The 13,614-nt window shown below is 42.0% G+C and overlaps 1 protein-coding gene across 3 annotated transcripts in view; it reads left to right on the forward strand.

Annotated features, from left to right (window-relative positions):
* The first annotated feature begins 377 nt into the window (after positions 1-377).
* Positions 378-13,614, forward strand: part of DPYD (dihydropyrimidine dehydrogenase) — a 365,352-nt gene continuing 352,115 nt past the window's right edge. For 2 of the 3 annotated variants that reach the window (XR_012588641.1, XM_074597191.1), the window contains exon 1: positions 414-533. Coding sequence is in view for 2 of the 3 variants with exons in the window: in XM_074597191.1 (XP_074453292.1) it covers positions 495-533 (39 nt within the window). In the remaining variant the exon portion in view is untranslated. Of the gene's footprint in view, positions 534-13,614 lie in introns of all 3 variants that reach the window. The other variant, XM_074597190.1, reaches the window with a different exon arrangement.

Raw genomic sequence — 13,614 nt, forward strand, 5'->3', positions numbered from 1 at the left:
GAGGATGGCGAAGGAGGCTGTGGTGTGCGTGTGGACCCAGACGGGGCGAGGGCTGCCGCGGCACCGGAGGGAGGCCAGGCTGGCCCCGGGGCACCTGCCCTTTGGGCGGCGGCGGTGCCGTTTCCGAGCGCGGGGAGCGGTGCCACGAAGCCGCTGTGGAGGGTTTCTGCCGAGCCGCGTCCTCTCCCCTCGGTGGCCACTGTCGCCGCCGCGGGCCTGAGGTAAAGCGGAGCGAGCCTTCACCGCGCCGAGGCGGCGGCGGGCCGGGACCGCCCCTGTGCCACAGCGACACCGCTCCCGTCACCCCGCCGGGCCGCCCCCGACCCGGCGCGGCTCGGCCCGGCGGGGCGGCCCCGGCCCCGGCCCGGCGCGAGGGGCGCCCGCCCACTTGGGCGTTTCTGTCCGGGCTGGCGGCTCCGCCTCCTCCCGCGCTCCGCTCCGCTCCACTCTGGGACTGCGGGGAGCCGGGGGAAGGCGGTGGCGGTGCGGACACCATGGCTCGTGTGCTGAGCCGGGACCCGGTGGACATTGAGGTACCCACTCGCCCTGCCGGGACGTGCGACTGTCGCTAGCGGGGAGGGGGCTCTGCCCGGCGGCGGCGCCCGGGCCGGGAGCGCCCAGCAAAGTTTGGCTGCCTGAGGAAGTGCCTCGCCGCCGTTGCCGCCGCCCGCCGGCGGCGCGCGGGGCCTCGCTCCGCCGTACCGTGCTGCCCCACCGCGGGGCCGGCCGCGGGCAGCCCCGGCCCCGGGGGCTGGCCTGCCGCCCGGGCAGCCGCAGCCCTTGTCTGGGGTGTCCCCCGGGGCAGTGGCCCGAGGCACCGCTTCGGCTCTCGCCCCGCGTCCTCCTCCCTCGGCCCGGTGAGTGGGGCGGCCGAGGGGTGTGGGGGGGTGTGAGGGGGCGGTGCCCGGCGCCTCCCCTTCTCCTTGCCGCCTCCTCTCGTTCCCCGCTGGCGAAGTTGAGGGCTGGGTCTGGGCGAGCCCCGTCTCCCGCCCGGCTCGGGCGGGGCTCCTGCGGGGCAGGACTGCTCGGGGTCGCGGGCTGAGGTGGCCCTGGGCGGCGTCATGGGCCTCAAGCTGCCAGGCCGGGCCCTGTCACGGCGCCCCAGGGCCTTGGCCTCAGTGGCCCGCAGCTGCCTGTGGGCCGCCGGAGGTGTGCAGGCCCTCAGTTCGTCCCTCTGTGGGCCAAGCTGAGCTGACGTACCACACCGTGTCTCCTGGGAGTAAAACAGTTGCATGGAATGCTGAGCAGGATGGCAGGAGTAGCACCCTTGCTGCAAGTGTCTTCCAGTGCCGGTGGCACTTAGTGTTTTTGCGTGACGTTCCTTGAGGCAGGTCGGACTGGGAGCTTGGAAGTAGGGTTTGGATATGGCCTGGTGCAAGACGGAGGTGAGGTGGAGTGGGACCAAGGCTAGTGCAGTGTCACATGTGGTCACTTGCATGGTTGGGACTCAAGGTAGCTTTCTTCTACCCTTCAGAGGACCTTGCACATGGCTGTAAGCTTCAGCTCTTTTAGTAAAAAAAAAGTGATGATAAACCAACTTGTAGTTTGAGAGTCTTGTTCCAGCCTGACACAACTTTTTGCTGTGGTATGCCTTGAAGTTTAAAATATTAGGTCAAAATATTAGGCTTGGGGTGGGCTATTGCAGCTTATTGAGGGCCCAGCCATACATAATACATAAATGCGCACTGCAGCGACGTCAATACACCTCTAGGCCAGTTGTGACTGAATTTTATCATCAGTTCTCATACTGAGTTTTTGTGTCCAGTCCATTTCCTAACTGAGCTGCTGCTCAAACCATGACTAATGTCCAGAAATGCTCTTACAGATACTCTGATAAAACTGAGACATGGAATGGATAGGAAAACCGAACTATTTTAGAAGCCTTCTTGGCAGTTAGGGAGACACTGTGGTATGAAATCAGTACTGTCTGTCTCTTACCAGCTCAGTGTTTTCAGAGCAGCCAATCCGGGATTTTTCTTCAAGTGTTGAAGTTAATTTTTCTTGTAGAAAAGTTTGATTTTAGCAGTACAGGTTTTTTAGTACTTTCCTCAAATTTTTAATGCAAAATATTTCTGGGATTACATTGTTTTGCATTTCTAGATACATATGATTCAGATTCAAAGAACAATATATTATTGTAGGATTGTGTGTTGACAATAGTATACAGCACTACACCATTTAGAAGACCAGCTGATGGATGTTGAAAAAGACTAGTGTTTGCTTTTCTCTCAGGTTGAAAATAGAAACTTTGGTCAGTATCTTCCTGTGTTTTTGTTTTCAGCACTCATTTAAATTAGCAAGGAAATTAAGGCAGTCTACTTCTAACCATATGTATTGTCCTTTCCCCATCTGTTTGAATAAATTTAGTCACTGTATGATTTGTCTCCCAGATGAATATATCAATAATTACTGATAGTCTAATTGCAGCACTCTGTGGGGTTTTTTGTGTTTGTTCCCTCCCCTCCATGGGACTGTTTTTTTTTTTTTTTTGGAAAAAGTAGTGTATTTTCAATAAAAACATATTTTATCTTTTTCTTTGAAGTAAGGAAAGTGCATGTTAGCTAAGCCTATATCATTGTAGATCACAACCACATTTGTGAGAATATTTGAGCAAAGTAGTCTACCAACGTGAACACTGGCAGCATTATTTGAATGTTTTGATCACTTTCTTGGCTACAGTATAAAAACCTAAAAAATTATTTCATTAAACTTATCTCAATGGTTGGCATCTCACATAACATAGTTCGTGTAATTAAAACATAAAATATGACCTTTGGAGTCTTGATACTACTTTATCAATAGTTAAGGCCAGGTAAAAAGACTGATGTCACTGGTTAAAGAGGAGCCAAAAATCTGTGCTAGAAATAGCTAAAATCATAGTCAGTCCTCCAAGTTATTTAATGACAGAAAAATTCCAGCAAGCTGTCCCTGAGGAATCTCTTCCCCCTTGGTTGGTTTAGCCAGCACCTTCAGCTCCTGGGCATCCTGTCCCTGAAATCTTTTGGCCTAACTAAAGAAGACAGAGAAATTACATAGATAATCTTGTTCTGAAAGTCTAATTTCCAAATTGTGGAAGATTAGAAGTGCTGTGATTAAAATACAGGATCTTTTCCAAAAAATGTTAGTGTTAAAAAAACCACAAACAACGTCAACAAAAAATCCAAAAGAAACAAACAAACAACCCCAAACCCAAACCAAATAAAACCTGAAACAACTGCAAACCCCCAAAACCCCAAATGCTGCCTTTTTTTTTTTTTTTTTTTTTTTCTCGAGAAAGGGAGGTGGAATCTGGTCAAATCTCAGAATGTGCTGAGAATATTCCTTGGGTGTGAAAACTCTAAGCAAAAGGGAAGAAAGCCCATTCCAAAATAGTGATGGGTGAGAGTATCTACCTTGGATGTATGGTGCAAGGACTTGGCTTTTTGCATCTCTAGATCTTTATAAGAAATTTTGAAATCTACAGTATGAGGACAGTATTCCCTTTCTAACTTGTATATGTGAAACTGTATGTTATATGTATGTTCAAACTCCAGGTAGTATTTACAGGCTTCATACATTCCTTTCCCAACTATGCTCTGGGACAGAAAGTCTTCCTTTCCCCTCCACCCCCGCCCCGCCTTTTTTTTTTTTAGCTGATTCCTATCATTGCATGTAAATCATATGGAAACTTCAGGGTTCTTTAAAGAATTAAAGTTGTCAGATCAAGTACTCAGAAATTAATGGATGTCAAAACTGTGAAGTGCTAAGTAGGATCTTAACTCTGTTTCTTGAGTTCACGCAGGATGACACAACCTCGAATGACATTACTTAATATTGTTCTCTGCATGCTGTGTTTTCCTGACTGCATTCTAGTCTTTCTCTGCAGCTCCTCTAGTCATCTCATTCAGTGATGTTTGGGTGGTGGATGCTTTCTAGCTCTTTGCCATCCAGTCTACAGTTAGTGACAATAGGACTCTCATCCATCCTTGGTAAGGGCTTCTTCGCAGAGCAGAGATGCTTTGCCACACTGTTGTCACAAACCTAAAACACTGACAAAAAATTAACACCCACCCCCCAACAATACCTTAGTACGAAACGGTGTTATCGTTCTTACAGTAGGTAGAGAGTATGTTGGCATTCCACAGATCTAACCTTCCTTCTGAGTCCTCTACTGCATATGTTTAAAGGGGAGTTGGTTGTTGATGAATGGGTAATTCCTTGCTGGGCCAGCAGCTGGGTACCTATCATGCTGTCACAGCTGTTTCCAGATGTTAGCACTGATGCCTGATTTGTGAGAATAAAAGGAAAGGTGTGAAGGGCTAGAGCCGTGTTCTGAAATAGCAGTCTGGGAGTTGTCTGAGATTTGTGTCACTTTCACATATAGTATAATGAACATCGTCACTGTAACTGTGTCAATCTTTCTCTTTGTTTAGCTTTAGAAAGTATAAATGTCTCTGAAATCATAGAATCATATCTCATCATTTTGTTTGAAAAGTTATAAAGTTATTTTGGTGTTACTTTAGAAAGCTAACATTTGCTGTGCTTCTCATGCACTGTACCCTTGTTTCTGTAGTGGTGTAATTCATAGATATAAATAAGTTGCAGTCGCCTATTGTGGACAAAAGCTTTAGAAACTACATTAACTTCAGGGTGAAGAGGAGTGTTTCTTAAGGGCCAGACTGCACTAAGGTGCTGACCTTAGTGAGGACACGGGAGGCTCCAGGAGTTCCTCGGTGCATAGCAGGCATGTGCATGTTCATTTTGAGTTTCTTCAGCAGCAAGATATACACTGCTCTCTGAAGGCTGCTAATGAAGGTGGAATGAGGTTATAGCCTGTTTGAGCAGCTTACCAGGGATGCAGTCAGCACACTTGAACCTCAAGGGCTGCAGCTGGTTCCAGGGTCGGGGAGGTGCGGGAACAGGACTTGTGCCATGCTCCCTGCTGTGTGCAAGGGTCACCTGGGAAGTGCCCCTAAGCCTTAAGGAAGTTTTATTGTACAACCTGCAGTTTCCATACCACTTAAAGTAGCAGCTTTGATAGCAGTGACGGTTCTTCATTCCCTGGGATATATACTTAGTGGGTGCTACAAAGCACGGACTATGAGAGCAAGGTAAATTTTGCTTGTCAGGTTTATTCTTCTCCCAATACAAATGGACTAGAATGGTGAAAGACTGCAGTTAGCAAAGGCGGTACCATGAAGGTACATCTGAGAGCTAAGCTTGATGTCCTCTAAAGTGGGAAGCAGGGCAAGGATTGAAAAATAAAGAATAGTGTAAAAACGCAGGAAACCTCCATCAAGATAGTAGGGAATCCAACTAGTCAGTGTGGCTCTCAGAACTGTCAGGCAAAGGTTATGTGAATAAATAGCTGAAGCTAGCTTTCTTTGATCTAGGCCAAACTTTTATTTTAAAAAGCCCCAATTATTACAGTGTCTCGCTCTGCTGTAGATAACTGCTAGTTGTTTGAAGTTCCTTAACAAAGCTTTAATATGTAGAATTTTTTAAAGTTATTGCTTTATAGCTTGCTGTGATGATCAGATGTCTGTTCTGGGTTGATGGCTGTGTCTTCCTAGGGTCATTTGACAAGCAATCAGTGAGGAAACAAAACTTCCTGTTTAGCTATTTTTGTTTAATGAGTTTTTCAAGCTCTTTCATTGTTTTAGTGGTTTTATTGTAGTAAACTCTTAGCTGAGTGGAACAGCAATTATAGCATGATTACTAAGACCTTGTGGAAGATGATAGACCACAATTATCATGTCTGTCTCCGAGAATTGAACAATATGATTTACTCATCAGATTAAAACCTGGTCTGGCAAATAGGAAAGAAAGTCTTCTGTGTGAAACATTATGTCTTTTCATGTTGTATATGCAAGTCCTGTTGATGCTCAAAAAGTTAAGTACGGTCTTGCCTCCACTGCCGATAGTCTGCTAAATTGTAGCACTGAAATTCAGTCAGGTCATCTAAAATAACGGTGTTGGAAAAAAACCTCCATCCCACTCTTATGCTTTTAATATTTCTTCAACCTTTGAATTTTAATGTTACTCATTAATTCAACTTCCAATTTTTTCCACATTTTAAAAATTTTACTCTTTTTGTAAGAAGGTCTCCAAAATAAGACTGGCTCTCCTGCCTTTTCTTATGGCTGGGACTTAGGAAAAACGCAGGCTGTTACGAGACCTAACAACAGTTGTCACTGCAGTTAACTCCGAAAACAAGAAAGAACTGGAATTCATTTTCCTTTTTGTTACGCAAATGGATTTCATGATGATATTATGTTGTAGACTGGACTTGAAATTTTTTCTTTCCTCTGACTAGTGTTACATCTTTTAATCATCATAGAATTGCCTAGGTTGGAAGGGACCTTTCAGGTCATCTAGTCCAACCATCAACCTAACTCTGACAAAAACCATCACTGAACCATATCTCTAAGCGCTATGTCTACCCATCTTTTAAATACCTTCAGGGATGATGCCTCAACTGCTTCCTTGGGCAGCCTGTTCCAATGCTTAATAACCCTTTCAGTGTAAAAATTTTTCCTAATATCCAGTCTAAACCTCCCCTTAAGAAAATAAACCTATATGTTGATATAGGAAGCTGAGATCCACAAGGCAGGATTTGGCCCATCTAATGCAGCAAGAATGCAGTGGTGCGGGACAGTCTTTTGAGAGGCATTTGAAGGGATGCGGTTATAGCTGCAGGGCATAATTTGCAGTTTTCAGTGCGGCCGAGAGAGGTGTGGCTGTATCTGATGGGCTGGGATTTGCTTGGACCCAAGTTGCACGGCTGTCTCCATCCTACAAGCCAGTCTACATGTGGTGCAGTTTGTGCTACCCAAAGGCACATGCTGCTGCTTTTCATATGAATGCGTTTTAAAAAATCTACTGTCCATCCTATCCTATGCCATTTTGCCAGCGGCAGTAAAATGACCCAGGGAACACAAACATAGCTGGCACTGAGTTGGGAGCACACTTCTACCTAAAATGTTGAGAAACGCTGAAATTCCTGGTGGCTGCAGACAAGCTGGATTGAATGTGTCCTGTTTGTTCTGGCTACGCTAACCCTTTGACAGCACAGAGTTCAAATCAAAACCAGCTTTCTCTCCCTCCCTGGTTGCCTGGCAACCTCCCTCCTCTTATTAGCATATGATTTCTATTCCTTTTTTTATTTCATCAGTACAGTGTTACACACTCTGCTCCCTACCCTGTGCCTTTGCCTTTGAGAAGAGCAGGATTTGTGCCTTTATATGAGACTTCGGCAAGTATGTAATTTGGCAAAGAAATCAAACATTTGGGATTAGGAAACCTTTGGCCATAAATGTCTTATCAGAAGCTCAGAGGGTGGTGTTTGTGTGGGCATGTTATTCGAAGTCTTTTCATTTTCATTTGCTGTCATTTGTATACCATGGGCAGAATTCTTCTTGCAGATCAGCACAGCATAAATCTCTGGCATCTTTACATGTGTGGAGCATCAGTTTGTGAAATGTGCCAACAGAGATCGGCTACACAGATCTTAGTGGGCATTTTGTTGTCTTGGTCTCTATGCAGTTCAAACGCAATGCCATAATTCAAAATGTATATATATAAAAAATTAGATATATTCAGGTCAAATTGGGACTGGGGAAGAAAGCAGGTAAAGAAGTAAGTGGAGGAAATTAACTAAATTCCCTGGTTTTCTTCTTATAATAATGCTTATTAGAAATAAGAAGAACATTTTGCCTTGAAATTAGCCAGGAGTGTTCTTTTATGAAATAACAGGTGATTCATACTGAGTCTTAAGTTTAACTTTAAATTCCTTTTTTTCTGCTTATAGCCTCTTACAACTATAAGGAATACACAAATCTTTTTTTGTTGTTGCAGATGGCAAAGAACGTAGGATTCAAGTGGGCAAGCTTCTTTAAATACCATTAGAAAAAAAACCAACAGCAGCAACAAAAGTTAGAAGACACAGTCAGGATGAAATGCCAAAGCAAGTACATTTGAGGACTGTTTAGATCAAGATATGTATAGGAGTTTTTCTTAACATTATCCAATTCATAAGCTATTACCCAGTTAAGTTGTAGCAGAGTTACTGTTCTCAGCCCAGATTTACACCAAAGGGATCCAGTTTTCCTTGCAAGCAGGAATAACGCAAGAATCTCATCATGAAGCAATTCTAATCTGTGCTTTGTCCCTGAGACAGCTCAGAAATCACAGCATAACCTTCCCTAACTGGCTTGCAACAGAAGAGGGGTTTATTCCCCTTGGAAATACATTATCTGGACAACTAGCATGTCTATGTCAAACCCCTAAGTGTATTTGTGAAGAGCTTAGGGCAAATGGAGTTCCACATTAAACAGTGGTAGACCATAGTCAAAGCCATGAGATGTTTTAATTCCTCAGATGTCAGTGTATTAGCACACATTGTGAGTGGTGGGAGGTGATTTACTCCATCCAATAGCCATAGGATGTCAACCTTAGTCATGTTGCTCAGGCTGAGGATGAGGAGAAATATGTCCATACCTTTGATGTGTAGTCTCAGAACAAATGAAATAACCTGCTTTTTCAACATCCTTGTTTTCTTATGCTGTGGACTGAGTTGGGCAATTTCACTTTTGCCCTCTGTCAAAATACTTAGACCTTCTTATGAAACATCAGGTCTCTTACCATGATCAGAGATGCTTCACTAAGCAAATGTGGAATTTTGAGTGTTTTTAGGTCTTGCAGAGACTTCACCATTTAAAGTTAGGATAAGCCCACCTATAAAAGTATTTTGTTTTTTAAAAATGCTTCCATTTAACCATATAATTTCAGAAAGCTTTATCAGTATGATAAATATTAATACATGTGATGCTGGTGTTTTATTTGTAAATTTAAAGTGATAAACACAATAAAGTCCTTGAAATGCCAAACCTTTCATCTCTGCTCAAGCCAAGGTTCAATTTTATTTTCAATATGACATTTGCTGCCTGAAGTGTTACAAGTGACTTGACCTTAAAATTACGTTTGTTTTAGTTCATTGAAATGGTTGGCCTTTCCCGTTCAACTTGACACCAGCAGTGCAAATGGGAGAAGGCAGACATGCTTGCCTGTGACTTCATTTGAAAGCTAATTAAAAAAAATATCTGGGTGTTGAATCTAAATATTTCCATTTAGGTGGGATGGTAGTCATCAGTTAAAGGCAATCATGGTGCATTCCGACATTTTAATTTCTGGTTCAAGAACAATTATATATGTAATTAAAGAGAGAAGTGTCCAGGCAGCCACACTGTCTAATTTACATGTCTTGCCAGTGTATGCAGTTTTTAAAATAGATATACCTGTGCACACCACTTTGAGAATGTAGAAATGAGGTGGAAAAGTGGAAAGCTGCTTTGAAAGTTTGATGTTAGTTAATCTCATCTTCCTAATGATGCACTTCTTTTAAGTTATATGAGCAATGTCATTAGGTTTATATTTATTGCAGAGAGTGAACTCTCTGCCATTTTCAGATAGGTTGTTGTGGTACCTAGTTTATTTATTAATATATTACTGCACACTTTCCTTGGTTCTTTGTTGTGATTTTGTTAGCTGTGTTCTGCGAGGCCTTATTTAAATTGAAACTTCTGTTGGAATGAACTGTCCTGGCCAGGGTTTTCTCAGTCAACAAAACGTTTGACCAGCTTGGAGAGAAGGAAGCAGGCTGCTGTGTAGGAGATGCATCACTAAAATTGGGGCTTTTTCCTCCTGTTTCCTAAGACAGGGAAGTTTGGTTGTGCCGTATGCATTGCACAGGGCTCTCTAACCAGCTTTGAGAGAGGTCCTAATACTGCCCAGTCACATCTCTGTTAGTTGATTAAGGAATGGTAATATTGTGCTCCAAAGGGAGCCCTTTGCAATCTTGAGATGAAAGGACAGAAGGTAGGATGTGTCCTTCTGGGTGAGAAGAATTTGGCTGATAAATAGTGGAGGGATCTAGAGGGAAAGAAAAATAAAATACACGCTGCGAGCAAGCTATTGCTGAATTTAACAATCACAGCATTTTTCTTAACAGGCGTTACACTGTTAGCATCTATACTAGCATCTAGCTCATTATAAAAGGCTTGTTTTTGCCTTGATTGTGAAGGGCATTATATGAAACCCAGTTCTATTCTGCTCTTAACAATAAGCTGACTACCCTCCCATCCAGGCATGTCTAGCATCCGTGCAAAACTCAAGAATGCATGTGTGAAAGTAGGTAGAAGTGTTAGAATAGGTTATTAAAAATGTAGACCCATAATGTGAGTAAAGAAGATTGGAAGTATAAAAAGAGGTTTTACACCTGGAAGTTATTATAGTTATTTAGATTGAGCGAGAATAATAACCAATTGTTTTCTAAGATGTATGACACATTTATGAAAAACCTTGAAGGATAAATGGATCTTTTTAGTATGCGACTTCCACAAAGGACTCTATGAATAAAATAATAGTGAGAGAACTCTCAGTGGATGCTGAATACTGCTAATTGATGAAATTATTACTTATTACACTGCAACTGAACTCTGCTTAGAAACACTATTTTCAGTATGATTTTTTGAAAATGACAGCTGAAATGTAAGAGGCTTTGTATTGAAAATGAATAGTGATAATTTCTTGATATCTTTGAAATGAAGGATATTTCAGTGACAGTTAAAACTGAGAAAAGTAATTTTTTTTAAGTGCTCAGATCATGAAATAGTGCTATGGAAATAACACAAACTTTTCTGAAATCAATAAAGTAGACATAATGTGGATTTATGAGGCATTTTAAAAAGAATTTTAAGTATTCTTATTTATAATAAACCAGTCAATTATTTGTGTCAGCAGTTTTCATATTATGTCACATGTTAAGGTTAAAATGTGAGATAGGGTGTAGCTATCACATTTAGAAAAACTCTAATTGTAAATTAAATCAGTATTGAAGAAGTATTCCATCACTTACTCATTGCCATTTTTACCCTGAGCAGTACCAGATATGATTTTGATTTAGTACTGATGAAATTAAAGCCCACTGTCTTTCTTGGTGTGTCATTTTAGGTCTATGTACTAGCTCTCAAGGAATGTTACCAGTAATTGGTTTGAGGATCTGTGTGCAAAGTATCATGTGTAGTGTAATATTTTGGAATATAGCTACAGGTGAGTACAAGACCTGATTTCAACCTTCACAAATTTGTTTATCAGTGTTAGAGGTATACCTCCCTCTCTGTTAATCTCGGCAGTCTTCAGAATCTGAGGGACAAAGTTAGCTTGTGCAAATTCACTCATACGCTTGTGTGTGTGCGTGCTAATGACAGGAACATGAGACGGGAGATTAGAGGTGGTTCCCAGACTTATTCCGTTTCCATTTTAAAGCTGTGTTTGATATTGCCCTTTTTTCAGTTCCAATTGAAAACACAAAATTTTAAAGATTTTAGTAAGCTCATACATAGCTCTTCAAAACAGATGGAAGTGAGAGAGTGACAAAAGAGTTGGGAAGAAAAAAAAAAATCAAACAACCACAACAGAAGCTGTTCTAGAATGCTGGTGATAAAATGTAAAAATGAAATGAACACAGAACAGAAAAAAAGAAAATATTATCTCTTCTCAAAAAACCTACAATCTGAGTAAAATGTCAGCGGTAACCAATACTACTGACTGCTGAAGGGCCAATTTCTCTTTGTTAGCGTATGATAAGAAATAGTTTTCAGAAGACTGTAGAATATTTGTTCTTAAGTAAAGCTTGCACGCTGCCAAAGCTTGGCACCAGGTAAGGAGTTAAGATGCATTGATTTAGGAATCCCAAGAAGTATTTATCACAAAAACAAAGGTAGCTCATTTTTAACTCCCACTGTAGTGTTCTCTATGCACCTAATCAATGAGCCCTTAATGAAAAATATATAAGCTGTCTTTAGAGTTGGGTCAAAACTTTTTTAGTGCTGGAGCAGTGTTCTTGTCCTGTTTGCTCACTGATTTGCTCTTGTCATCTTAGCTGAACACCTAATCAGCTCTACTTCATCCAGGTTTGCCTACTATTCTGGTCAGTGGAAAGCAGGAACGTGGAGATGGGAGTCTTCTCTTTCCAGGGTGACTCCAGTAACCATTAGACTATAATGCAAAAGTGGCTGCTCTTGTAATTTTCTGTGACTCTTCCCCCTTTTCCCCTCTGTTTCAAATGGAAGCTAGGAAACTCATGCATTTGAGTTAGAGGTAAGCATTTAAACTCGGGTAGAGTTTCAGGCTGAGAACCGTCATCCTAGAGGAATGCCTGTGCAAAGGCTGCTGATTGGTCTGTAAGTCCAGGAGGGTGAGAGAGAACAACCGTTGTGGTTGTGTGGTTGCGTACCTCTTGTCTGTTCGGTGTTTTGTCACACCTGACTGGGGTGTCCTGCTTGGCATGCTGACAGCTGTGAATCCCTCCCCCAGTCACTGTAAGGGGAAGCTGACTTGGGCATGCAACGTCCGCTTCTGGAGTTAGTCACCTGCCTTACTTACAAAACTTACCTGTCTGTGAATGCAGGCCTTTTCTCAGGAAAAGTGAGCAAACAGTAGCTAGAAGAAGAGCTAACCTAAAGTCAAGCTGAAGGAGGTAAAGACCAAATCCACATTGAACTGTTGATTCTTCTGGCATATTTCTGAAGCTCTCAGGTGGAGAAGAGCAGGAAGATAGCTAAAGCACTTAAAGAACAGTTACCTGGGCACTTCTCCTTTGCATCATTTCTAGTGTACTAAATGTTACTTCTGTTACAGCTGGTCCTGCTGCTCTGCAGTATTTGCTCCTGCTCATACCAAACCACAAACAAAGGGATGCTGATCTGAGACAAATGTTTGTTAATATTTCCATCCTAATTGGATGATAGCTTTGTGGTCTTGTATCCTCTAGTGTAGGAAAGAGAGCTTGTCAGCAAGACAGGAATTTTATTTTTGCAAAAGTCCAATACTTAAATCTTTCTGCAGCTGAAATCCGAGGCTTTAGAATCATTACACTATGTTTATAGGAGAACTACTTAACTATGTTTTTAGAAACCCTTACAAATGATAAAAATAATAACTCTTCCCTGTTCAGAGGTCTCACAGAAGAAATGCAATTTGTCTTAATTAGTACAAGAGTTGGAAAATAATACTACTACATACAACACCCTTTATAAAGTATTTTTAAAATAAATTTTCTGTATAAGCATGTGACAAAGTATGATAGATCAGAATCCAAATGTTTGCTGGCATGTTTTTAGATTGGGCAGCCTAATGTGATTATCCTGTTTTTTTTAAGAGTATCACCTCTGCCTCCAGCCCACACATTCAGCAGCATTTAATGTCAATAAGATTTTAAAATCAAAATTGTTGAATTAGAGTGAAGAACTCCAAGGAATTGCTTTGTATTCCTCATTATCAATACATGTTGCATTGTTGCCGGTAATGCGTATGATGCCCTATGTATTTCTGGAATGTCACATTTCTTTCCTTAAAGATGTCAACATAGGATCACTGTGAGCTTCTGCAAAAGACGACAATGACATGTTAAAGGGAAAAGGAAAAATTGGCAAGAGTTTCCTTTTGCCTTACTTGCATGAGCTGTTAAATTTGCTTGAAAATTGGCTGTTATTTTTTTTCAATTATCAGACATTTGATAATATTTTAGTATGTAACTTCACACATCAGACCCTTACTGTTTGTAGTATATAATTA

The sequence above is a fragment of the Larus michahellis genome, chromosome 8, assembly GCF_964199755.1.
Source record: "Larus michahellis chromosome 8, bLarMic1.1, whole genome shotgun sequence".
Lineage (NCBI taxonomy): Eukaryota > Metazoa > Chordata > Aves > Charadriiformes > Laridae > Larus > Larus michahellis.